This window comes from Chelmon rostratus, chromosome 4 (genome assembly GCF_017976325.1).
Source record: "Chelmon rostratus isolate fCheRos1 chromosome 4, fCheRos1.pri, whole genome shotgun sequence".
Lineage (NCBI taxonomy): Eukaryota > Metazoa > Chordata > Actinopteri > Chaetodontiformes > Chaetodontidae > Chelmon > Chelmon rostratus.
Window position 1 is genome coordinate 19587934 of NC_055661.1, and position 24522 is coordinate 19612455.

The 24522-nt window shown below is 41.4% G+C and overlaps 1 protein-coding gene across 2 annotated transcripts in view; it reads left to right on the forward strand.

The window, feature by feature from the left end:
* The window catches only part of tle5 (TLE family member 5, transcriptional modulator), a 40221-nt gene that overhangs the window by 12100 nt on the left and 3599 nt on the right, over positions 1–24522 (forward strand). For both annotated transcript variants that reach the window (XM_041934998.1, XM_041934999.1), the window contains exons 2-6: positions 6745–6833; positions 10702–10765; positions 16269–16313; positions 23008–23070; positions 23734–23808. In XM_041934998.1, coding sequence (XP_041790932.1) covers positions 6745–6833; positions 10702–10765; positions 16269–16313; positions 23008–23070; positions 23734–23808 — 336 coding nt within the window. The remainder of the gene's footprint in view (positions 1–6744; positions 6834–10701; positions 10766–16268; positions 16314–23007; positions 23071–23733; positions 23809–24522) is intronic.

Sequence of the window (24522 nt, forward strand, 5' to 3'; positions counted from 1 at the left end):
GGGCCCACCCCCTGTAATCTCCATCCCTTCCCATTGCTTTTGTCAACTGATCTATGGAGCAGAAACAGCCCGAGTCTGATTCTTATTTAAAATAGACATTATGGTTCACAGTAGATTTCACATGGATTGGACCAGATGATGAGGCCAGGAAGGGGGGTGGGGGGGGGGGATGAGTGGGCTTTGGGTTGATGGGTGGGGGGTGGGGGGTGGGGCAGCAATTTCCTGAAACGATGAATCCCATTTATTCGCTGAAGACTGTCTCAATTGCCTCACCAGCGCACAAAGCTTTTTAATGCTTTAATTACGTCTCAAAGGAGCAGGGCAGAATCAAATTAGAGATTGTCCTACATTTAGGTGCTGTGTGTGTGTGTGTGTGTGTGTGTGTACTATGCAAATTTTGCATGAGAGGGAGAGTGTGTGTGGGCTGTTGTATCCTTGTGTATGATTCATGGCAGTGAATATTTGTTCCTCTGGCAGCCAAGCATCATACATAGAGGCTTATCACACCCCACACACAGATGAACACAAACACACACACACAAAATCTGTCCCTCACACACACCTATTCAGTGTTAAGGCTCTCTGTTTTGCTCTAACACACATTTTTTTCTCTGTCACATTCACACTGTATAGGCTATTCCTCTGTAACACAAACAAAAGCGTGCACACTCACCACACATACACACGTTAGCCTAGCCTCTCTCTTGCACACATTTTCACTCACAGCGTGTAGGTACCTTTTTTGTCACAGCAGATGGCATGTGTCACAATATTACGGCAGTATTTCATTAACATTATGGGCATCCATCTGTTGTGGGCTCTCAGGCCCCCATAGAGCACCTTGTTTTGGTCACTGACAGAGAGGGAGATAATAAACATTGTTAGCTGTGTATATTGCATGGAGCCAGGAGAGGCCTACGTAGTCAGGTTGGGCAATGGCAAAAGTGTCAAGGCAGCACTGTGAGAATCATCCTTCAAACTCCTGCACTTTGCAGGATGTTTTGTCTAGGATTTTGGCTCGTGATGGCCTTGATTAAGAGTTACTGGTAGACTGTATTCAGTAACATATTTTACCTCATTGGTGAAGCAATCCTTTCATAAGACGATTCTAAAACTTGTGCCACCAGTCGTGTGTTACCCATTAGGGAGGATTAATGTGGTGAACTTTTCTCCCAGGTGCAGGCGTTCTGTGTTTGATGTGGTTTTTAATAACAAAACCACGGCTTAAATCATCCCAGTTACCTTCCCGTCCTGTTTGCGGGGTCGTAAGCTAGCGTGTACATTGACATCGCCTCCAGCCAAGCTTTAAAATTATTGCCAGCCATCAGCCAAATGTGGCAACATTTGATCTGGAGTCGGTAAATACAGCATTTTCGCTGTGGAGTTGTGATCTGTGTTAAAAGTCTGTGAAACATTTAAAGTAGAAGGTGAAGTGTGACAGTTATCTTGTTGCCACAGGCAACCAGATGTTGACCACTGCTAACCACTTTCTTTACTCTGGTTACCCCTGTTGGCAACTATTCCCACATTTAAAAATCCCCTGTATCCATTGCCCATAGCGTGAATCATCAGCCTGAATTACAGTGTTGCTGTCACAATGATTAACTCTAAACTTAAAGTGTAGAGTAAAACTGAACGGTAGAGAAAGACCAAGTGACAGCTGATGAGCATTAATAATCCACGAGACAGATATACCAGTTGTAAATAAGATTAACCACAAACAACATTTAGAAACCTCGTCAAAGGTTTGAAGTGAAAGTAGGGCTGATGAGCAGCATGTATACAATGGGCAACATGTCTCTGAAAATGAATAAAGCAACCTAGGCTCCTGAAAAAACATAATGTGCTCCAATTTCAAAAACAAAGACTACTTTTCAGTTTTTATTTGTTCACTGCATCTCCATATCAAAACTCTAAGCCAGCTCTGATTTGACACAATCTGGTTAGGCTTGCAGAAGTTAAATATTCTACATTACCCTACTAACACATTACTTTGCAAATCCAAAATCTAAATTTATGTTGCTTAAATTGAGACACTTGTTTTTACTGAAATCCCTCTTATGACGACTGTTGGCCTGTATACTCGTCTGTCATCACTCCAGTTATGCATTGAAATATAGTAACCTTTCTGTCCTGTCTGGCCCTGCTTAATATTCTGGTTTCTCCAACTCCTCCCCAGGATAAAAAGGTCTCTTACCAACGACCACTGTGGTCCAGCCTGTAAGATCTCAAAAACTGTTGGACAGATTGCGATTAAATATTGTACAAACATTCATAGTCCAAGGTAGTCCCTGATTTTTCATCCAGTGCCACCATGAGGTTGACATATGTGGTTCAGAAAGAAATATAGTATAATAATATGATATAATACAACAACAACTGTTGGCTGGATTGTCTTGGAATTTGCTGAAGATATTCAAGGTCCCCTGAGGATAAAGTGTAGTAATCTCCTGACCCTTCCTGTTGTCCTGTTAATAGGTACAAGTTCTCATTTATTCAGTGAAGTATGTCAACATCTACTTGATGGACTGGCATCAGATGTTGCATGGACATTCACGGTTTCCAGATGATGTATTTTTGGCGATTCCCTGACAGTGTCTCTGGCGCTACCATAACATTTTAGTTTTTTCTTAATATTAATCTCAACAACTTTCTAAACAACTGCCATTAAATATGGGTTAGACATATATGTTGGCCATAGCATGATTTATCCTTTCTTCTGGTGCCATAATCCTGTCAAAAAAATTAATCTAATAGTGAGATTCCATGGTCAGATATCATTGTCTTATAAGTATGTTAGCATGTAAATGAAAGACCCGTGGTACCTAAGAAGGTACCTCTCAGGGCTGCCGCCACATCCAAAATTGCTAGCATATTGAACTTGACCTATACATTGTTTTGGAATTTACCCTGATAAAGTCATAGTACTAGGTCCTCCTGGCCTTTGTTTGTTTGTTTTTATGATGTTCTGTCTTAAAAAAGTTCTTGCCTTCCTTTTCTTGCTTTCTATTCCCTTGTCTTTGTTGTTTTCTGTCTCCTCTGTATTCCCTGTGGAACTTGATGCCCTACCTGGGGCTGTTGACTAAGTGAAACTTTGGTATTTTAAACGTTTGCATACTGGGCTACACAGGGAGGAAATCAGATCTAGGGCAACAACTCTACCCTCAGGCACAGGGGGTAACCTGTAGGCAGACACACACACACACACACACACACAAGCACACACAGTGTTCAGAAACCATGTCAGTGTTGGGAACATTTATTGCAGTGTGAGTTGCATGGCTGCCTGTAGCTAAGTGCCTTGTGTTGACACAGGCTCTGTGTGGCACAGACCCATATAGCCAAGCTGTTGTTTGTTTGGTCCATGCCATACTGGCTGGAAAGATAATGGAAAAGGTTATTCTGCTTTACAGTCAGAGCCTCCGTCTCCAAGCAGCAACTTGGTTTGTGTGGATTGGGGGTTTCTATGTGTGGTGACAGCATGATAATGTCAGCACTTCTCATGACATTTGAAAGTGTAATTGCTGGGGTCACTGTGCTCTTCACTGTTTTGCAGGACTGTGCTGTTTTTTGAATGACCTCCTCACTGTCTGTCTTTCCCTTCCAACCCAAAGCTTCTAAATTTGTTTTGTGTATGCATTAATAATATTTGTGTGTACATAATCTAAAATGCTTAATTTAATGTCCAAACAAAAATAATACCATTCGTGCATGTGTTTTTACCCAGGCTTTAGAAAGAATTCAGCTCCATCCCTTGACTGTGTTAGAGCTAAGTACTTCCTACTGAGCCACAAAGCAAGGAAAAATTCAGCCTTTGAAGCAAGCAGGTCTCTTCCTACAACCTGAAGCAATCCTGTTGCTTAACATATTCTCTGGCCATGGTTCTGTGAATGCAAAGCAGCCTATTTGTACTTAAAAATGAAGCTGAGCGACATGCCGTGGGGAGCAGGCTACAAAGCGTCAGGTCATTCCCAACAGCGGCGGGCTAGCTTCCCGTAAGTGCTGCAATCAGATTTCTGATGGTTTTTATGCCTGCTCAATCGTAGTGGGAAAATGTCGATTTTTTTTTCTTCCCCCACCTGACCCATTATGCAGCCTGCTGAGAAATAATGAGATTTTGTCCCTATTTGGGTCTGATGCTTGCTGTGCTATAACACACAACCAGGCCATCCACCGCTGCCTTGGGAATGTAGTGTGGACAGAATTACAATAAGGCTAATAGCAACATCCAGGCTAGGTGAAAGAGCAATGATGTAGCTTGCTGTATGAGGCCCAAACAAAGTCTTTTTGACATTATATAGGTGCCATTTGGTGCAGTTTTATCCAAAGTGACTTTCAGTGTACATTTATAGTATGGCAGGCCAAATTATGAAATGAACACCAACCCTGGGGTAGGCTAGTGCTAGATTACACAGGACAATGTTTTGGGCTACGTATGGCTTGGCTTGACTTTACTCTTACTCTTACTTTAAAAAAGCTTGCTCAAAATGGCCTGCCCTGTTTAAATGAATAAAGGACTAAAGGCTGCAGCTTGTCAAAAACAAAGTAAAGCTCCTGTGTTGTTTAGAAAAATGAAGGGGGCACAACGTCGCTATGACGATCAGCTATGAATTCTGCCACTGCTAGCCTGGCAGGTCCTGCTCACTGCACACTGGGTGTGTGGTTTATGCTACTGTCTTAGCTACTGAACGAGAGTCTGTGGGCTCACAGGCGTCGTGTGTACTGGAGCGCAGCGCATCATTGTCATCTATAACCGTATCCAATTACCTCATGTCTCACATATAAGAAAACATTATCATAATGAACATAAACAACGAACATGGCTATTGCTAGTATTCACTGTGAAATACTAGCTGTCAAGCTAGGATGGTAGTATAGGGAAATTTCTCAGCCATTCTTGTATGACCGCCTCACTAAAGCTGTAGCAATGTATCTGCCTAGCCTTGTGGAAAACCTGCAACAGCCACAGATACCGGATTTAAAAATGTTTTTGTCAGAGAATTTGATTTATTGATTTCTGCCAGGATGTAAAGACAATATTAGCAAATACAACAAAAAAGCTTCTAAAATACTTCACCTACCTAGCTTTAGCTGACTAATCGTCTCATCAACCCACTCCATTACACACGTTGTAGTCATTTATGTGTCTGTACCCATGGTCCAACTTTTCTTTTTTTTTTTTCCATTCATTCTTCTTATGATGTCCATCTGCTTGTCCGATTACAAGTACCTAGAACTTGTTTGGTAGTTTTGAATGTAGTTCCAGGAACTTGTCCCCAAATCTTGTGGCAGTCAGAGGAAACAAAGGCAGGAACTTGTGACAGTGGTTACATGTTATGTTTTGCAATTAAGTTCCTGCTGTTGAAAAGGATTATTAGTCTTTGCATGTATCGTTTATTGTGTGTTTATTTTGTGCAGTAGCATATCTGCCAACTCACCAAGGCCAATTTAAGGGGTCACATGTATTAATGTTGCATACTCACAAAAGAACATTAATGGGAAAGAAGTACCTCAAGATTATATATATTCCCACTTCAGGTTTGGACAATTTGGCTGTTCTGACTATGAGATAGTAGCGATTTGTCAACCAATAGAGATGATCACAGTCAGTTTGTCCTAAGATGTAATATCTGCTTGTTTGTTTGTCTGTACTGTTTCAAATGAATTTTTTTTTTCTGATTCACTGGATTACCCACAAAATAAAATTTTTATTTGGTTATTTTACCTGTAAAAGATGAATAGATTTTCAACATAATGCACTGAATACACACTTAACACAATTTTAATTATATGTATTGTTATAGAAGATTTCACCCATATCACCTATGCCACACATGCTTTGCAACATGCATACACTCACTTCTATCAGTGAACAGATGATGGTGTTTTTGCAATGTGGCAAGGAGAAGGATGACGTCAATAAGGGAATTTAAGAGACTTTTTGTATAAAGCTAAATATTTTCAACACCTTAAAGGTCTGAACAAAGTCTCAACCAAGTCCCTTATAATAATATTTATAAATGTGTGTAACCATCATTATTTATACTAGCAAGATTTATTCTAGCATGAGTAAGTAGGTTTGCTTATTGTCACCCAAATTGAATGTTGGAATAACAATAAGGGCTGAATAATACATGTTAAATTATAAATTGGACTCATGTGTCATCAATCAATATGCTGTTATGGCTCACAGCATATGCTATTGTTCATAACAGGCCATGGGTAATAACACTTAAGGTTGCTTCAGCACTTTAAAGACACTGCCGGAGCCAGACCAAGGACAGAAACAGTCTGGGTTATGTCTATAGAAGGTTAAATAGGGGTGTGTGTCGATATCCATTTATGGCTAATTGTGGCTGCGTGTGGGTTAGGCCTGTGTGCAGGCACATAATTTCACTGTGATAAAGATATAAAACAGAGCAGCGCATACGCAGGGGTTCAAAAATCTGGCAGAAACAGTGAGTATGCATATTTCTGCTTTTGTGAATACACAGTTTTAGTCTGGAATCTACTCAGGGTTTTATGCATTTGGCCCCTTGTGTGTGGAAACATACTTGGCAACCAATTTCTTAGTAATGTCGTACCCATTGGACTGCGTCAAATTGAAAACTGCTTGATTTCATGTTCATGTTTTTAATTATTTCTTTCACTCTGCGCCTTCTCTGTCGTTCACCCCTCCTCATCTTTCTCACTCTTTCCACTCATTTCTTACCTTGTCTTCTCTTGTGCTTTTCTCTTCGGCAGGCTTCATCGCAGCAGCTGAAATTCACTACTTCTGACTCCTGTGACAGGATCAAGGATGAGTTCCAGTTCCTCCAAGCACAATATCACAGGTGCAAACACAGAAACACAGGCACACAAACCCAAAGGGGAAACAGTTACATACCACAGCCTGATAAGTGCAGCTCTTTGTAATAAGGAGTATACCTCCAGGCTATACATGTCTCACTTACTGTTTTTCTTTATTGAACATATATGTAGCAGTTATACTGTAGAATTGTGGTGCAATATGGCTTCAAGACCCCACCATATCACTAAATTTCACATGCAATTGTCACATACAATTACCCTTGGAAGGGCATTTTTTTATTGTACAGGTCTTTAGATTTCAAATACTTTCCTTGAAAGTAGCTCTGGAAAATAAATATATAATTTGACATTAATTAGTCAGACAATGTTCAATTAGTACCCTTCTAATTAATAAATTCCTATTAGATTATAAGATACTGTAATTTTTTTGTCAATGCTAGGCAGCTCAGATGAACATGCGAAAATGTGCAATTTGTCCACAGGCAAGTACAAAATTCAATATGTTTGAAGAATTGTCTAATAATGAATAAATCTTTAGTTTAAATGGAGCAGTTTTTTCAAGGAAAATCTCTGGAAATCAATAGTTTAATTCAACACAACAACATTTTCAGAACTGAGTCTCTATTTCCCCTATTTGCAAAACAAATTGCTTTTGATACAAAAAAAAGTTAAAGAAATTATTTGGAAGTTATTAGGCAATAACAGAACTGTAAAATAAAGCTGTGCAGAGAAACATGGCTTTAACTTGGGGGACACCTCTGTAGTCAACTGTGATAAAGTGAAGATGTCTGCCTTTGTTTGACTATTCCTCAACCCTACCACCACACAGCACGCTGAGGAAACATCCTTTATTGACTCATACCTAAATCAATCTCGTTTACCCTAGGCTATTGATCTCCCTTTTCTGCTTAAATACCGCTGCAGTGCCAGAAGTCTGAGGCACTTCCAAAGTGCCTGGTTCGACCTCAACTGATCTGTTTGATAGCAGTTATAAAGAGGGGGTACGCCAAGGGGTCTGCATCTCAGCGAGAGATCCTCTCTTTGTGAGAGTGGAGTCTTTTGAAGCCCGCCTTCCTTCCTGAGGAGGTTGGTTTGTTCCTCTGTACCTGTTCTCCCAGAACCTTCCAGAGGCTTGCCTCTGCCGGTTTCAGAGACAGGCGAAGGCAGATGAAAGCTTGGCAAATTGTGTGCAAAATCCTGATCGCTCTTGTTTGCAGAGGATCCTGAAGCAGCAATAACACTCGTCTTTTTCCTTGCCTTTGGTTTTTGTAATTCCCACAACGGTGAACAACACCGTTTAACCCTCTTCAGAGAGCCAGGGCGCAGTTGAAAGAATAGCTTTTTTGTCTGAGCGTACAGAACATGCATACAGTGCCTATTGACTCAGGAGGGGGGCTGGGATGGGGTGGGGTGCTTGGAAGCCACAGACGAGGCTTTGTAGCGCTCTGCTGCTGTGCTGTGCTTGTCTGTTGCCGAAGACTTTAAAAGGCAAATGTACCGCAGGCGTTCCCCCGGGTATAGTAGCAAGCATTGTAGCTGTCGCTGTCTTCCTCTTTCCACCCCCCCTTCTTCTCCCACCTCGCCTCCCCTCCCCTCGTTCACATGCATAAATAGATCAGGGAATACATAAATCAAAATAAAGATGACAGCAGGAGCGATTTAGAGACGGAAGAATCGGCAATAAAACTCCATCAAAGTGTCGTTTGAGAGCAGCGGTGCAGGCCCGGGGGCTGCTGAGCACCAATCAGAGGAGGCACAAAGCCAATCCCAGGTAGGCTGGCAGCGGGGAGGCCTGTCGTCATGACAACCCACCACACAGCCTACGCATGTACACAGGGATAGCAGGAAGGGTTTTATGTAGGAGGAAAGGGGAGCGTTTTGGATAAGTGGAGGCTGCTCTTGCACACACAGGAATAGGTGACAGAATAAACCTGCCCATCAACCCCAACAAAGAAACCCCCCATGACTGTTGATCAGGTTGGATATCTGTTGCATTCCATTGCATAAACAACCATGATGGTCCTGTTCAGTGGACTGTCTGGATTTATGTACAGCAGAATACATCCTCACCTCGAGAATGTGTTGGACTTTAGGCTCAAGCACCTGTCTCTTGCACATTTTCATCAAACTTGTTGAGTTTTGGCTGTGGCTTTTGATGGAAATGCAGTGTCAATTGAAAAAGGTGTTAGCCTTTAGATGCTAGCCACAGTGACCTAATCAGAAATTAGTGTTGCTGCTTTCCAGTGAAATCCTTGCAGTGGTTACTGTCTTTAGATTTTTTATACGTGAAGCGGTATGTGTTTCTTTGGAAACATTGTCATGCCTACAAAGGGATATCCATGTTTTCAGAAGCAAGAAGACCAGTTTGACTGCAATCAACATAGAGAAACAGGCTGTGAGCATCAGCGATAGAGTATTTATATATCATAAATATGTCACAACACTGCTTATATTCAATTACTGACAAGTCATCTCTGGCCAGTGCAGTACAGAAACATCACAGTAGTAAAATCTGAAAAACAATGACATCACAGTTTTTTTAAAAGTATCTTCTGGATTACTGCATGGCAGAATAATTAGAGCATGATTTGAGATTGTTAAAAACCTTTTTACTTTAATGTAGCGCAATTAAAGATTATTTCATATGTGGGTAATTGCACATGAGGTCACCCTTGTCCCCAATTCATTTGAGAAGGTGTATAAAAAACAGCTCCTGGGACCTTTGTGAAGGTAATTGATCACAGTGACATCAGGATGCTGAGCACCTGATATGAGGTTATTAACTTTGGAAATTTGGAAAGAGGTTCTGTGTACTGAGGGTACCAGAAATGGAACATAAAAAGCATGTGTTTTAATGTCATAATATCCATCAATAGCAAAACTTGAAGTCAAACAAGGATGAACACTCAGCCAAAACTGAAGCTAAGTCCAGCTAACACTGCAGCTACTGCCATAATTAAAGAAGAAGCACAATACTGCATGCATGAGTAAGTTCACATTATTGGCTGTATGTAACACTGCCTTCAGTCTGCCAGTTAAGACGAACAGCGATGAAGATTCAGCCAGTACTTGCTGTAATCGAGCTGTCATTCCTGCAGACAGCTGAGAAGAACATCCCAGCATAAATATACACACACCATCAAACAGGTTTCAGACTTATCCTAAATCTGAAACTATCCACCGTGTGCCTGCGCATATCTTTATTTGATCTGAGTCTTATCCCGTCCTCACATCGCATGATGTCTTCTGAGACTGGCACGTTGTAACAGGCTGCTTCAATCAAAGGCATCTAGGGGAATTCTTTTCCCTTTTTTTCCCCTCTGTCGTTTTCATTTGACGGTGAGGGTGACTTGTTGACGCGTCCTCCTTTGTCCTGTCGCCTCGCGTGACATCAGCACTGACATGATTACAGCTAATGGCTGTCGCAGGGACTGGGTCGCAGGAAACACTCCAACACTAAATTTAGACTTTGTACTTCACTGCCTCTTCTCCGATTTAGAAAGCAGACATTTTGGCCAGACACATCTCTGGTGTTCAGAATGAGTTTGACCTCCTCCTGTCAATTGACAGTTTGTCAAACCACCACCATGGACTAGTAAAGGTGAGGATGATGACTGTGGTAATGGTGATGATGATGGAGATTGTGATGATGATAAAGATTGAAACGGTGGCCGAGATGATGACAATGGAGGTGGCGCACATGATGATGAGGGTGAAGGCAGTGATGAGGGTTGAAGTGATGATGAACGCGATGACAGTGCCATTGGGAAAGTGGAGGTAATGATGATGAAGGGGGCAGAAGTCGCCCGGTGTCAGCACTTTAGAAGGAAGACTGTCAAGCTGACTAACAAGGTCTGACTCAATGCTCCTCTCCTCTCCCTCTCTCCCCAGTTTGAAGCTTGAGTGTGACAAGTTGGCCAGTGAGAAGTCAGAGATGCAGCGCCATTATATCATGGTGAGTGAAGCTATGTGTCTATGTGTGTGTTTGTGCACCAGAGATAATGACTTGTTTATCCTTAAGTGTCGCATTTCCACAGTATGTTTGACCAATGTAATATTAGATTCTTTCAGTTGTTGCAAATACACCGCTTCAGATGTTCATGTATATGCAAGTAAATAATTTACTGTTGCTCTTATGTTTTCACCCTCTCGGTTAATTAATAGTCTGAACCGATGCATAGTCTTTCCTCCACCACCTTTCCTTTGCAGTGCGGTTGTTCTGTCATGGCTCTTTTCTTGCTGCTCATTTTGAAATTTCTCTCTTAATTCTGGTTTATTACAACTTGGATCTTATTTTCATGGGTTTGACCATCTTTTCTATGTACTCACAAAAACTGTACGCACACAACAAGAACATTGCTGAGATCTTGGAATGCACAAGTCAGACTGGGCAGGAAAATCGAGCTGAGACAATCACATATGTTTTAAACAAAGAGTTAAATCGAGATGGAATCCCGCAATTACATTTTGAGATTTGGGGTTCCAATTCAATTCACAATCGATTCTCAGTTCAAGATTAAGTTTTGATTCAGTAAACAGAAAATGTCTCAGTTTTTTTTGTTAAAACAGAAGATTATCTACGTGTTATGAACTACTAGTGCTCCACTGCTTTGTAGCGAACCTAATGCCCCTAAACAGCTGGCTTAATTGACGATGAACTCTACATATGACTGTTGTTCTGTCTGATGCAATGTGGCCTCGCAGCACAGTTACGCCAAGACTGTCCACCAAAGAACGACAGCAGCAGTCAATTTGTCACAAATGCCCTTAAAATGACTTTCGTTTACGTTCAAGTGAAAGCCCTCAAAGGACGTGTACTGTTGTCAATTGGGAGCAAAGAAGGAAGTCGGGTGATGTTATTATACAGCCACCAAGTCCGCAGAGGGAATTGGTCAGGGGTAGATGTGTGGGCAAACAGAACGTGGAATTTTACCACAAGAGACCCCTGGTTGGTTTCTTTTAACCACGACCATGATCATTCCCTGCCCTTAACCAAGTCATTGGTCTGCTTAAACCAGTGTTTCTCAATTATTGTCTGTTACGCCCCCCAGGAAGAAGAAAACATTTTGCATCCCCACTCTCCACCGCGACTATAAATAGTTTAAAAAGCTCAAGCGGTTTATTAGCGTGATTACGGTGTAATGTCTTTAAGTGACACCTTAATTTATTTGGCTTCATGCTGTCCGCAGGAGGAACTACCTTTATACATGTGATTTCTCTCTCCCCAACCCCCTTCATTTCCTTGCTTTTCCCCATCAGTCTCTCTCCACACATACACGTTCTTACGCAAACACGCACACACAGATGTGCTCACCCGCTCTCTGCTCCACCTCGGGGCTAATCTCATTGTTGCTGGCCGTGGCTGTGTAGCCGTCTGATGTTTTGCCTCTAATTGATCCTCTGACTGGCTTTAATCTCATCTAATCTGTGCCGCCGCACTGCTCTCTCCACCATCAGCCAGCCAACAGGCACACACATACATACACAGTTCTCTCTGTTTATTTCAGGCAGGCGTGAGTGCATGCAATCACACACACACACACACACACACACACACACACACACACATATACTCGGGCATTGTCAGCCCGATTGCAGCTGTGCACACACATAAACAGGCACATTGAGAAAGAAATGGATGATGGATGCAAATGGATGAAAGGAAAAAATTCTAACAAATTTAAAAATTCAGACATGTTTAATTTAAGATGTGTTGTATTATCTAGCCTCTGACATATGAAATATCACAATATTTTTTTTATTTTGCATTTATTATGTTAATCACTGTAAATTATCCAGATAAAGGTAATAGTCAAATTAAGTGTTAATGAGCTCCCTCAATTAGCCAAGTTTACATGCTTTCTTTGATGGTTGAGTAAATGTCCGAGGGGATGTGTGGTAGCCTACAGGCTGATATTATCATCACAAAGTAAGGAAAGGAAAATTAAGGGTTTGCAGATGTTTTTTTTTTTCCACAAAAAGGTTTTTCTGTAACTGCTAGCCATAGTACATCTTTTTAAGAACATACATGGCTTTGCTTCCAGTTCAGTCTGTGACCTAATGCATGCATGTGCAAAATCAAGACACAGAAACAAGACAAAGCTGTATATGCAAAGTATAACTGAAAGTTCGATGGAAAGTCCAGCTGCAGGATTTAATCCCTTAGATGTTGTGGCAACACCTTGTCATGCGTGCATTACAAGCCTTAGCTTTTTCATCAGTATACCCTTGATGTGTTGCCTATCAGCCAACATTACTGGTACAACATGAAAGAGAAAATACAAAGCAGTCCAAGCAGACCAATCACGTAGTTTGCTGAGTAGCTGTCATTACATTTCTGTGAAGCATCTGTATTTAAGAATTTGTAGCTTCTTTGCAGCAGCATCCATATTGGAAGCACTGTAGTCCTCTACAAGGTCACTGGTTCTCCTGATATTGAGCTTCAGGTGATTGTCTTTGCACCATGTGACGAAGCTCTCTATCTGAATACCTTTTAAGTTCTCTCAAAGCCTTCACCACATATATTATATGAGTCTGGACAGACATGGATGTAAACTGCAACTTGACTTGTTGACAGGCATACAACCATGAGCCAGTAATTCTCATAACAATAGAATTTTTAAAATCTGTCTCTGTAGAGATGTAAATAATAGGGATATTGATATGATTTTAGTATCTAATTATATACAGGTGCTGTAATGAAATAATAACAAAGTAGTGGCAGATGACATATATATTTCAACAAAGGAAAATAGGAAAAAAAAAAAAGATATTTTCCTATTTTAAACAACCGTTGTGGCCATTCAAGTATAGATTTCTGATTACGAGATACATTTAAATGCAATGAAGTTGACGCCCACACACTTTGCCATACATTGTGATGAAGATTTCAGTTTATGAGGTGTGCCTGAATGTTCCATGAAGTTCCTGTCCCTGTGTCTGTGTCAAACTCCTACACAAACGGCAGCCAGAAGCAGCGCACCCATAAATGTCACCAGAACATGGCAGAGACTCTCAGCAAAATTTGTTACGTAACTGTTTTGGTACAAACATTTACCTGCCAGTGTGGCGGATAGCCTTCCCAGAATTTCTCGCCAAATGGAAAATCTACCTGCATTTGGTGCTTGGTGGGTGCTAACTTCAGACCCAATGGCATCTGTATATGAGATGATTTTTCCTCATTTGTCGTTAAGTTTCAGGCACTACGATTTCTTTATACAATGTATCAGTCAGCACCACTGACAACTAATGCATAGAGGTAAAAAAAAAAAAAAAAAAGGTGGATAGAGGTGATGCTGTTTGCTGCAAGTTCCTGCAGCATTGTTGCCACAAATCTTAAGTCACCTGTTAGGATGTCAGTCAGTGAGGTAGCGGAAGCAACACGAATGAATGGAAAAACTGCAGTGTATTTTATAATTCCACTATGTGCGATGCGTTTGTTCTAGTTTAATGTCTTTATAAAGTGACAGCCATAATTGGGCGAGTGATGCTGATGCAGCAGTATAACACAGGTTTTACTCTAGCTGTAATCAAATTGAGTAATCAAGCCTGTGATTTGCAATGTTATATATGTTTTCCTCTGAAATACAAAGAGATTTTCCTCAGAAGAGAAAAAAAACAACAGATGGGGTAAAAATAAAACCTTAAGTAAGATAAAATAGCAATAAAGTCACTAAGGAACATTATAAACTGTGTTTGACAGCAGTAAATCAACAAACAACAAAACCAGTACAGTACAGGAATATAAACACAGTCTTCATTAAAACACAATATGGATGAAAGTATTAATCCCTGATAACAGGTATTAATTACAGCCACTGTCAGTGTATATTCAGACAGTAATACAGAATGAAGGAGTGTGAAACTGTATAGCTTATTTGATGGCATAGTGCAGAATGTGTATGTGCATGTGAAATCAGTGGTGGCAGACAATTATGGTGGCAGTCAGACAGTTTATGGGGGGATATTCAGTCAAAACCATCTTTAGATTCAGCTCAAAATGTTGTGATAAAATTGAACTATGAATGCAATAAGGCTTATCGCTCCCTCCTCCTCCTTCACTCACTCACTCACTCACACACAGACACTCAGTCATTATGCGCTTGCATGCACAAACACACACACCATGCACATACACGCGTACGCTTTCAATCGCACTTCCACTCTATCAGTGGCAAACCCGGCCTTGTATCCCCACAAAGACCCTCCCACCCCTCACACACACACACACACACTCCTCTAATAGCATATCAGGTTGCCCCACTCCCCCGGCCAGCGGCAGCACCTCCATTTCCCCAGCGCTGTAATTACTTTAGGGAGCTTCCGCGTGGGCCCGAGCAACTACAGTGTGTGTGTGTGTGTGCGTGCGTGCGTGCACGCGTGTGTGTGTGCGTGCGCGCGTGCCTGCCTGCCTGCCTGCCTGCCTGCCTGTGTTTGCCTGTGTGTGCGCATGTGGGTGCGTGTCTGTGTGTGTGTCTGTGTCTATGTCTGTGTGAGTACGTGTGTGTGCGCGCGTGTGCAAGTGTGTGCGTGCATTCAGCCGTGCACACGCATTCACATACAAGGTATTGTCAGTGTGAGATGGAACAGAAAACAACAATAGTGTGTGAGTGAGACCAAGCCAGGGGCAGAAATGTGTGTGCGTGCGTGTCTATGCGAGTGTTTGTGTGCACATTTATGTGTGAGAGATCTGTGTGTTTGTTTTCCAGTGACAGAGCCAGTCCCCCTGCAGACAGAGTGGGTGATTAACAGGGTTGACGCCTAGAGGGTGGCCCTCTCATTAACACTGAACACACACACACTCACACACACACACTCACACAGAGGCTCCTTCTCTCCTGTCTCCTTTTCTCTCTCAGTTCCTTTTCCTATTTGTGGCCATGCATCTTCTCTTTGAGTGAGTACATGCAGGCGTATTTGTGGTGGGAATAGGTTTGTAGAATCAAACTCTGGGGTCTTGTGAGTCATTGGAGTCTAACATGTGTCATTTTGGGTTGAGCGTGTGTCTTAGGGTAATTTTGATTATCCTAAGCTTGGACTTTAATTACCTCAATTTTAGATTCTTGGCTGAAATATCTTACAAATTGTGCCACACAACTAGAGATGGGGCTCGCAGTGACGGAAGGCCTCGGAAATGTCACTATTTTTTGTTGTCTTTGATTTTAATCTTATTATGTTTTTTTTTATGTAGATTTTTTAATATTTTGAATTATAACACCATTTTGTTGTCTTTCAATTACTGAGCAATTACCAAATCAGACTTTTATTTTGTTAAGAATGCCACCTGAAACAGCCTGATTGAGTCCCTTTACAGTGTTATGCAAATGCACATCACACACTCAGTAAATGGTATTTAAGTGTCAGCACGGAGCTCCTTTGCAGAAGATTTTTTTGGCAACCGTTACAGGTATGGCTGTGTATAACTTTTTCTTTTTGTCTTCTGCTTTCTCCCTTTCTAGTACTATGAGATGTCCTATGGGCTCAATATTGAGATGCACAAACAGGTGAGTCTACATTTTATCTTCATAGGGAAGAAAAATCTTCTGTTCCAATCACATATGAAACTGTCGTTTGTCCACGAATAGCAAATTGCTGGTGCCAAAAATATTGGAACGCCCAAGGATGCATTTTTTTGCTTGTGGCACTGGCTGGATTCAAACTGAGGGGGGGTGCATGTTTATGCAGCTAGACCAGAAAAATTAACATTACAGTCGTCTGGCGTTTATGTCTTAAAGGTGTTTATGTTGCTGTAGTGGCTGTTGGTCTGTTGTACTGTGCCATTGTAGACTCTGAGATGCTCCGTGAAATTAAATTGGAAACGGTAAATTTTCCATATTCCTCTGCACCAGTATGCCTGAGAGTATTTTCTCTTTGCATTTTTTGCAGCATGTCAAGCATTGAAGCTGAAAGCCCCAGTAAGCAAACGATTCACAATATGAATCTGTAAAGCACCAGTTTACAGATTTCCAGTTAATGGAAATAGTAAATAAATAAGCAAATAATCAGGGCAGGTGATACTAAATTCCTATGTTAGTGTTTTCTACAAACACGGGAGCGTCCTTGATCCTTTAACTACACACTCAGGTGATGTTATGGACATCAAAAATATTTCAGCTTTTATTCTGAGAAAACACTGCTGTGGTAGTAAATACTACTGTCCCTGTGACCCTGTTGGCTAGAAAGATGCCAAAGAGAGTCTATGAATGAAACATAGCTATTTCACTAAACTTTGTGTTTACAGAGAGCAGGAATTTACTATCTTCTTTTGCTTAGCTTCATCCTCCTATGCACCTGTCTACCAGGCGTGCATCAGGAAATATTCTCTTTAATGTGCTATGGAGAAACCAGCAACAGCCACAAATACAAGCTGCAGAAATTTCAGAACAATTTGTTGTCGCAACCAGGAAAAAAAACAACTTTGTTGAATCCATCTAGCATTTATCTATAATATAAACGTGAGTACAGTGAGATTTTTTTTTCTAATTCTGCCCACCGCTTGTCGTGCAGACAGCATCATTTTAAACTTGGTACTTGGACAAAGTCTCAAGGTCAACCAGTCCTTCATCGGAGTTTGCCATTGCAGTTGCTTGTTGTTTGTACTGGTGATTCAACTGGGGAGAGTTTCATGGCAATAAAAACCTTGGAGGTGTTCCAGCTGCTAGTCAACTAACATCAGTTGTGCAAAAAAAAAAAAAAAATCAGAAAACAGAAAAAGAACGCTTTTAATTCTAGAACCTTGAACGTCCAGAATAACTCCTCGCACTTTGTTATTCTGTTGATACAGACACAGCTGTGCATTCCCAACCCCATTCCCCCACTGTGCACCTGCAGCTCACTGATTGGCAGGTGTGAATTGCAGAGATAATCTCCCATCACTTTGGGAGTGTTCAGAGACATTTGAATGATGTCACCTGAGGCTGTGTGTAAAATGCAGGTGCCGAGGGGTTGGCTGTTCTGCTGTTGCCAAATCAGTTTTAGTTCACTCTATACACTGTATTCTGTGGTGATGGTGAGGATGGAATTGTGTGTAAGGAAGTGAGTTTCATTATTTCAGAGTCTGAAAGTTTAGTTTTGACTGCACACAATGTGAATATTGATGTGGCAACAAATCCTAAATTATAATATTGATAACTTATGTAACAGCTTCATCATTTATCAGCTGGAAATCGTAGCAGCACCCTCCCCTAAATCTTCTAATCCAGTGAAGACAGCACAGTTGGAATCAGTTGGCCATTTTGAAAAAGAAAAGAAAAGGAAGCCCTCACTCAGGCAGGGGAGGGGTGAGAGGCCGATAGCCATACATCAGTTTGTGTGGCTGAAGCTGGGGGAGTAATTTATGCTCAGCCTGTAGGAGGGAGAGAGCGATGAGCCTCCAAAGGGCCAGCCCTTATCGGTGACCTCGTCTGGCGCTGCCCGTCCACACAAACGCGCACACACACTGTCTTATGATTGACGGCGCACACTGACAGCCATATTGGGAAAACCGAGTAGGCTTTGACAAATGGACACACACACAAACTGAAGGAGCAGCTTCCATGATTTAAAGACCGTCACATATATGCACCCACACAAACTCTGAGGTAGGAAGCACAAGACGGGCACTGTGATACATGCGGGAGATACACACACATGCACGCACACACACAAACAAACACTGAGGTGTGTGTGGGCAGCTCAACACACCCTTTTTCTTTATCTGAGAGGGATGAAATTCACAGTCACGCATGTGGTTGTGTGTTTACGTGTGTGTTGTTTCGTATGTGTGTGTGTACGTGTGTGTGTGTGTGTGAGAGAGAGAGAGAGAGAGAGTGATATTGTACATTTGCTCACATGCTTTCCTGTTGGCTGTCTGCAATTTCTTTTTATGTGTGTGTGTGTGGGTTGAGACTGCCTGCACGAGCATTTGTGTGTGTGTGTGTGTTTTGTGTGCGCATGTGTCCCCCTCTGTTTGCGCATATGCTGTTATATTTGTGTGTCTGTGAGCAGCACATGTTCGTAAGTAGATGTGTGTGTTTCTGTTCATGTGTGTTCCTGTTATCCTGCATGTGTGCGTGTGTGCACATGCTTTCTTTGTGCACAGTGTGAGTGGGTGCTGAGAGTCGCTAGTTCTATTAGAGAGTTGAAATTGAAGGGGATGTGTGGAAACGAATGTCGAGGAGCATTCATGTCTAGGCCTATTGTGCACAGCCAGTCCCTCCCCCTCCTCTTCCTCTGCTCCTCCTCCTCCTCCTCCCCTCTCCACCTCCATCCCTAGTTCCCTCTTTCTTTCTCTCTCGCACTCTCACACATTCAATTGCTCCCTCTTGATCACTCTGTCCTACTCAATTCAAAAAATGCCTCTCCACTCTGTCTGCTCACTCTCTCCCCCTCTCCGTTCTCTTGTCTCTGTTTTCTCTCTGTTTTGTCTTGGTGAGGAGAAGCAAGGTTGAGTTGTGGATTGTACTGGGAATATGTTGAATGAATCTGCTCTGCATTGTTGGCCGTCTTTGTCTGTCTTTTGTTTTTATTCCTCACCTTGTTTCCTCCTGTGTGTGTCCCGCCTTGCAATATAATTCTTGCATCTATGTTTTGTTGGTGTAGTATATAATAGTATAGAGTTTTCACGGTGTGCCTAAATAATGCACATTGTCTTGTTAAGCAGTCCTCATCATACATGCTGTGCAGTATAGCAAATTCCCAACGGGTTTACCTATGTTGAGGGGACTTGTACCCCTAGGTTGAGTGTAGAGGACCTCCGGGTGAGTTATTCTTATCATGCATGGTGGACGAAGTATCTCGATCCTTTATTTAACTAACAGTAATAGTGATAATTCCCATTAATCGATGGATAGAACATTAATCTGCAACTATTTTGATAACTGATTATTGGTTCAATAGATATTTTAAAGCAAAAATGCCAAATATTTCATCATGTGATCATACTCGGAATATCTGTTGGTTTTGGACTCTCAATTGAGACAAATCAAGACATTTGAAGATGGCATCTTGAACTATAGGTAATTTGGATTTTGCCCCTTTTATTTTCTGACTTTTAATAGACCAGACAAGTAATCAGAAGTTTTATTACAAGTGAAGTCCTTCAGAATTCTACTTGAGTGAAAGTACAGAAGTATTTTTTTAATGTAATTGTCAGAAGTAAAAGTACTCTTAATGCAGAATGGACCATATCAAGGTGTTATAGTATCATCTGTTCTAGTATTGTATTATATAACTGATGTGAAGCAGCAATTTAGCTGGTTGAGTTGGAGCTTGTTTGAATTACTTTAAAAACAGTTGAGTGGTTTAATCTAGATTAATGCATCATATTTTTTCAGATCATCATATATTTTGTATGCGAAATCTTCATTTTTACTCCAATTGTCACATAAATGTAATGCAGTAAAAAGTGCAACATCTCCTTCATAAATGTAGTGAAGGAAGTATAAAGTAGCATAAAAAATGCATGCTCAATTCATGTAAAGGTAGCTCAGAACTGTACAGAACAGTACTTAAGTAAATGTACTTGACTTTCTGCTACTGCTTGTCAGATTTTGTGACTGTGCACAACATGCATGTAATTCAGATTCAGTTGTGGCAGTTGAAAGAGCAAGGAAAACTTAAAAAGATAATTTTAAATAACAATTAACTAGGTTTTCTTTGGTATATGTACGTGACTATTGTAGTTAAAAAGATCCATGGTACGTCTAAATGTTCAAATATTTCTGCTCCTCTCGTGTGCTTTTTTTCTATGCATGTCAGTACCCTCGATAATAGGATGTTCTCATGTAGACCACTTACAGCTTAGTATTGTCATTTATTTACTTTGTTTACTTTATTTATTCGCATATTGTGCTGAATGTTATCATGGTTGGAGGGAGGGGGATATCTGTCAGTTGAAATGTGTTTAGACAGTGAATTGTCAAAGTTATAAAATAACAAAAATTCAGACCTAAGCTTAGTTCAAATAGTGAAGCTCGTTCAGGGACAAGAGCAGGACACGCTGAGGAAGTCTGTGAAATGTTAGGTTTGTTTAGGCTGCCTTCCATGCTTCCTTGAAACACATTTTAAATCAACTCGAACACATTTTTGTCTCTGTGTTTGCTTTCCCTTTTGCGTCTACATTTTCAAATTACAAAAGATAAAGCATATTTAAATTGGCAAAAAGCAGCAAAGACATCTCCAGCAGCAATGAATTCAGTCTGCAGTAGATCCTTGATGTATTTGTCCAGTGCCAGAGCCCAGTTTTATATTATGTACGTTTTATTCCACGCATACAATGCTCTTGTCAGTGAATGTGTGCTCCAGTTGCTCTTGAGGAAAGCTAGAAAGAAGCAGAGTGAAATGTAAAGAGAGGACAAAAGAGAGAAAGAAGCATTGGGATAAAAAAAAAGGCTGAGGGAGAGACACAGAGGACGATAGTAGAGAGCACAGATAAAAGAAGAGACAGAAGCTGGGCTGGGAAAAAGAGAGATGGCATAAAGGGCACTGAAAAAGAGGAAGAGCCATAGTTAGCATGGAGCGAGTCCCGCAGAGACATTTTAGAGAGACATTTTAGATATGTCAGGGAGTGTGTATGTGTAATGATGAGCGGATAGGAGTGAAGCGCTTGATGGGGTGCTGTGCTCTGCATGCCTAATGACTGTTAGGAGGGCCCCTCTCTCCTCATCGCGCCACGAATTACGCTCTAACACAATTACTGCTGCTTTGCATATCTCAGACGGATTGGATGATTACCAACCAAATATGATAATAGACCTGTATGTGAGAAAGATGGAGAATGTGCATGACGAGGAAGAGCAAAGTGTGTGTGTGTGCGCGCACTTGCGTGGGTGATTGTTACCGTGTGTGTGTGAATGCGTGCAAGAGTTTTGAGAAAGAGTATTAAGTACAAGCAACTTAATTAATGAGGTGAATAAAAGGAGTCTGATATGCCTGATGTGTGAGTGTGTGGTACAAGATATGCGTGCCCCAGTTTAGGAAGGTCACAGCAGATGTTTCAATAGATGCGTTTAAGGGAGAAGTCTGATGATATTCTATCATTTTTTCTCCTTGTCAACAAATCCTGTGAAAAGACCACAACCAACAATAAAACCACTAACAAGTTTTGTCTGTACAGCCAAACCATGATATAAGTCATTCCTCTGTGCCGTAGACTTCGGCACACCCACACAGCTGTCTTCACATGCTCTGGCTGATAGGGCCTTTAATCAGGTTGAAGTTGTGTGCCGCTTTGCTAGGATTTACGTGACGTTGCCAAAGTACGACTAGATATTGTAATTAGTAGGCCTTTTTTTACAGCAGTCATTTGACTGGTAACAGAAGGAAAGAACAGGTGTTACTAATAACAGCAACAATGGCTCTTTTCTATTCAAGTGTGACGGTGTGACAGTAAGGTAGCATGCACAATACCACGACCCTTAACGTCAAGCAGCTAAATTAATTTTATTATTTTCCCCAATGCTGTTCCCACTGTGACATGTCAAAATATGTTCAGTGAAAAAGGCCTAGGGCTGCGCTTCAAAACCTAAATTGCTCAGTCTTGGTTTTCCCCACCCTTGCTGCCACATAGCAGGCGTTCATTCGGCGCTGACGCAGCCAAGTGAAGTCACTGATGATGTTGCAACAAATGTAACGAGAGTGAGGGAGCCGTCGCTCAAGCAGTCTGTACACTCTCTCGTGGTCGTGAGACGAGGTCTTATCAGACAGCACAAGTGAAAACTAAAGTGTGGGTGAACTAAGAGTGTGTTAAGGCTTTAAAACCACATCAGTGAGCTACAGTGTTGCACTGTGTGTCCCTACAGTACGATGAACGTGGGCACTGTCATTTTATTTAGGAGTTTATTTCTTTTGAGTCAATCCCACATATACCATACCTGTAAATACTCACTAGTGTACCAAATGTGAATTCATCCGCATCTGGGGAAAATAGTCCCCAACAGATGCATTATTTACTCCTGTTTGAGTAGCATTTTCTAAAACTGCAGTGCCCTGTTTTGTTTTTTTTTTGAGGAAACTACTTAGACTTTACATGTTTCAGCAGTTTATAAGTTACATCCTAAACAGAAATGAATGGGGTTGGGGCTGAGTGCCACAGACTGGGCAGGGATGTTGGAAAGTATTTACACTGACGAACACACTGTTGGTTTTCATCTTTTCAACAACAAAAACGTTGAGTAACACCAGTATTATCCTTGAACTAAAAAACCTCTCCTTCCACAGGCTGAGATAGTGAAGAGATTGAACGGGATCTGCGCACAAGTCCTCCCGTACCTGTCTCAGGAGGTAAGCACACACACACACACACACACTGACGCAAAGACGTCACTAACCCTCTGACCCGCAGCCCTATTCCTTACATCCTGGAATGAGATCACCCTCATTCCCGCCTCATTACCTCTCCACCTTCCGTGACCCCCTCGCTCCTCTTCCCTCCTCTCCCCTTCTCTCGTCATTCATCATCACTCGCTTCCCATCTTCCTTTCCTCCACCTCACTTTCCCTTTATCCCTCCCTCCTCCCCCTCCATCCCACTCCTCCTTTCCTTTATACATGTGTGTGTGTGTTTGTGTGTGTCAGCATAATAAATGGTTGTGTGATTCAGATAGGGCATGCTCTTATCTGCCCACCAGGGCGTTGACCTCCACCCATTACGGCACACCAGCCAACCATCCATTCACTAGTGTAACACAAGGCTTGTATGTGTGTGTGTGTCTCTGTCTGTGTGTGTGTGTGATCAGATGAATAGCTGAATGGCCAGGGGGTGGGGGGATGCATCACCAGAGAGGGTTGTCGGGTCTCTTCTGGGACTATTGATATTGATCTAACCTCTCCACCTCTCCCCCACCCAAACTCTCCTCCCCTTGTTTCTGTCTCGCTTTTATTGTCTCTCTCACTTTCCTTCCCTTGTCTTCACTCCCCACCCTCACCCCTCACCCATCATTTCCAGCACCAGCAGCAGGTCCTGGCAGCCATAGAGAGGGCCAAGCAGGTCACCCCCCCAGAGATGAACTCCATCATAAGGGTATGATGTTCCTGTCCTGCTTTAGGCCCGTGTGATGGCTAGAAAGCACAATTATTGATCATTATCAGTAAATCCATAGTTTTCTTTAATTACCTTTATTTATTGGCTTATTGTGTGTGAAATTTTTAACATCTATGCGTTGAAATTAGTTGGGCAAATTAAGTTTACTTTGCCTCTTTGGCTATGATCATTATTTACTGGCTGGCTGATAAAAGGTTTTGTTGTTTTTAATAAACAATGTAATACTGAAAAAAGCTCAAATAAAGGCTGTTATCAGTATTGATTGAAAAATGTTAATATGGGCCAGCATTCTCAGAAATCATTAAAATATACAGCACATTAAGTTACTAGAATGAAGCTAGTACTACAGTACTATAAGAAACACCAGATCTGTGAAAGAAAAATGCTAGGAAGGTTTAAAGATGTACTCCACCAATTTACTATCACAATGGCATCATCTGGGTTATTCCTAATATTTAGGGAGCTCCTTCAGATCCAAAGCATACACTATAAAACTGTCATACTGATGTTCATGTGTAAAATCAGTGTACTGCCTTTTTAAATTTCATCCTTTTATTGTTTTTGTTTTTTTAATTATGTTGCTTATTCTTGAATGTCAACACAGTAGTTACTCCCATCTACAGGCTAAATGGGATGATACCAGATGGGCACAATTTTAATAATTACAATAGTATAAGATTAGCTAGATAGCTA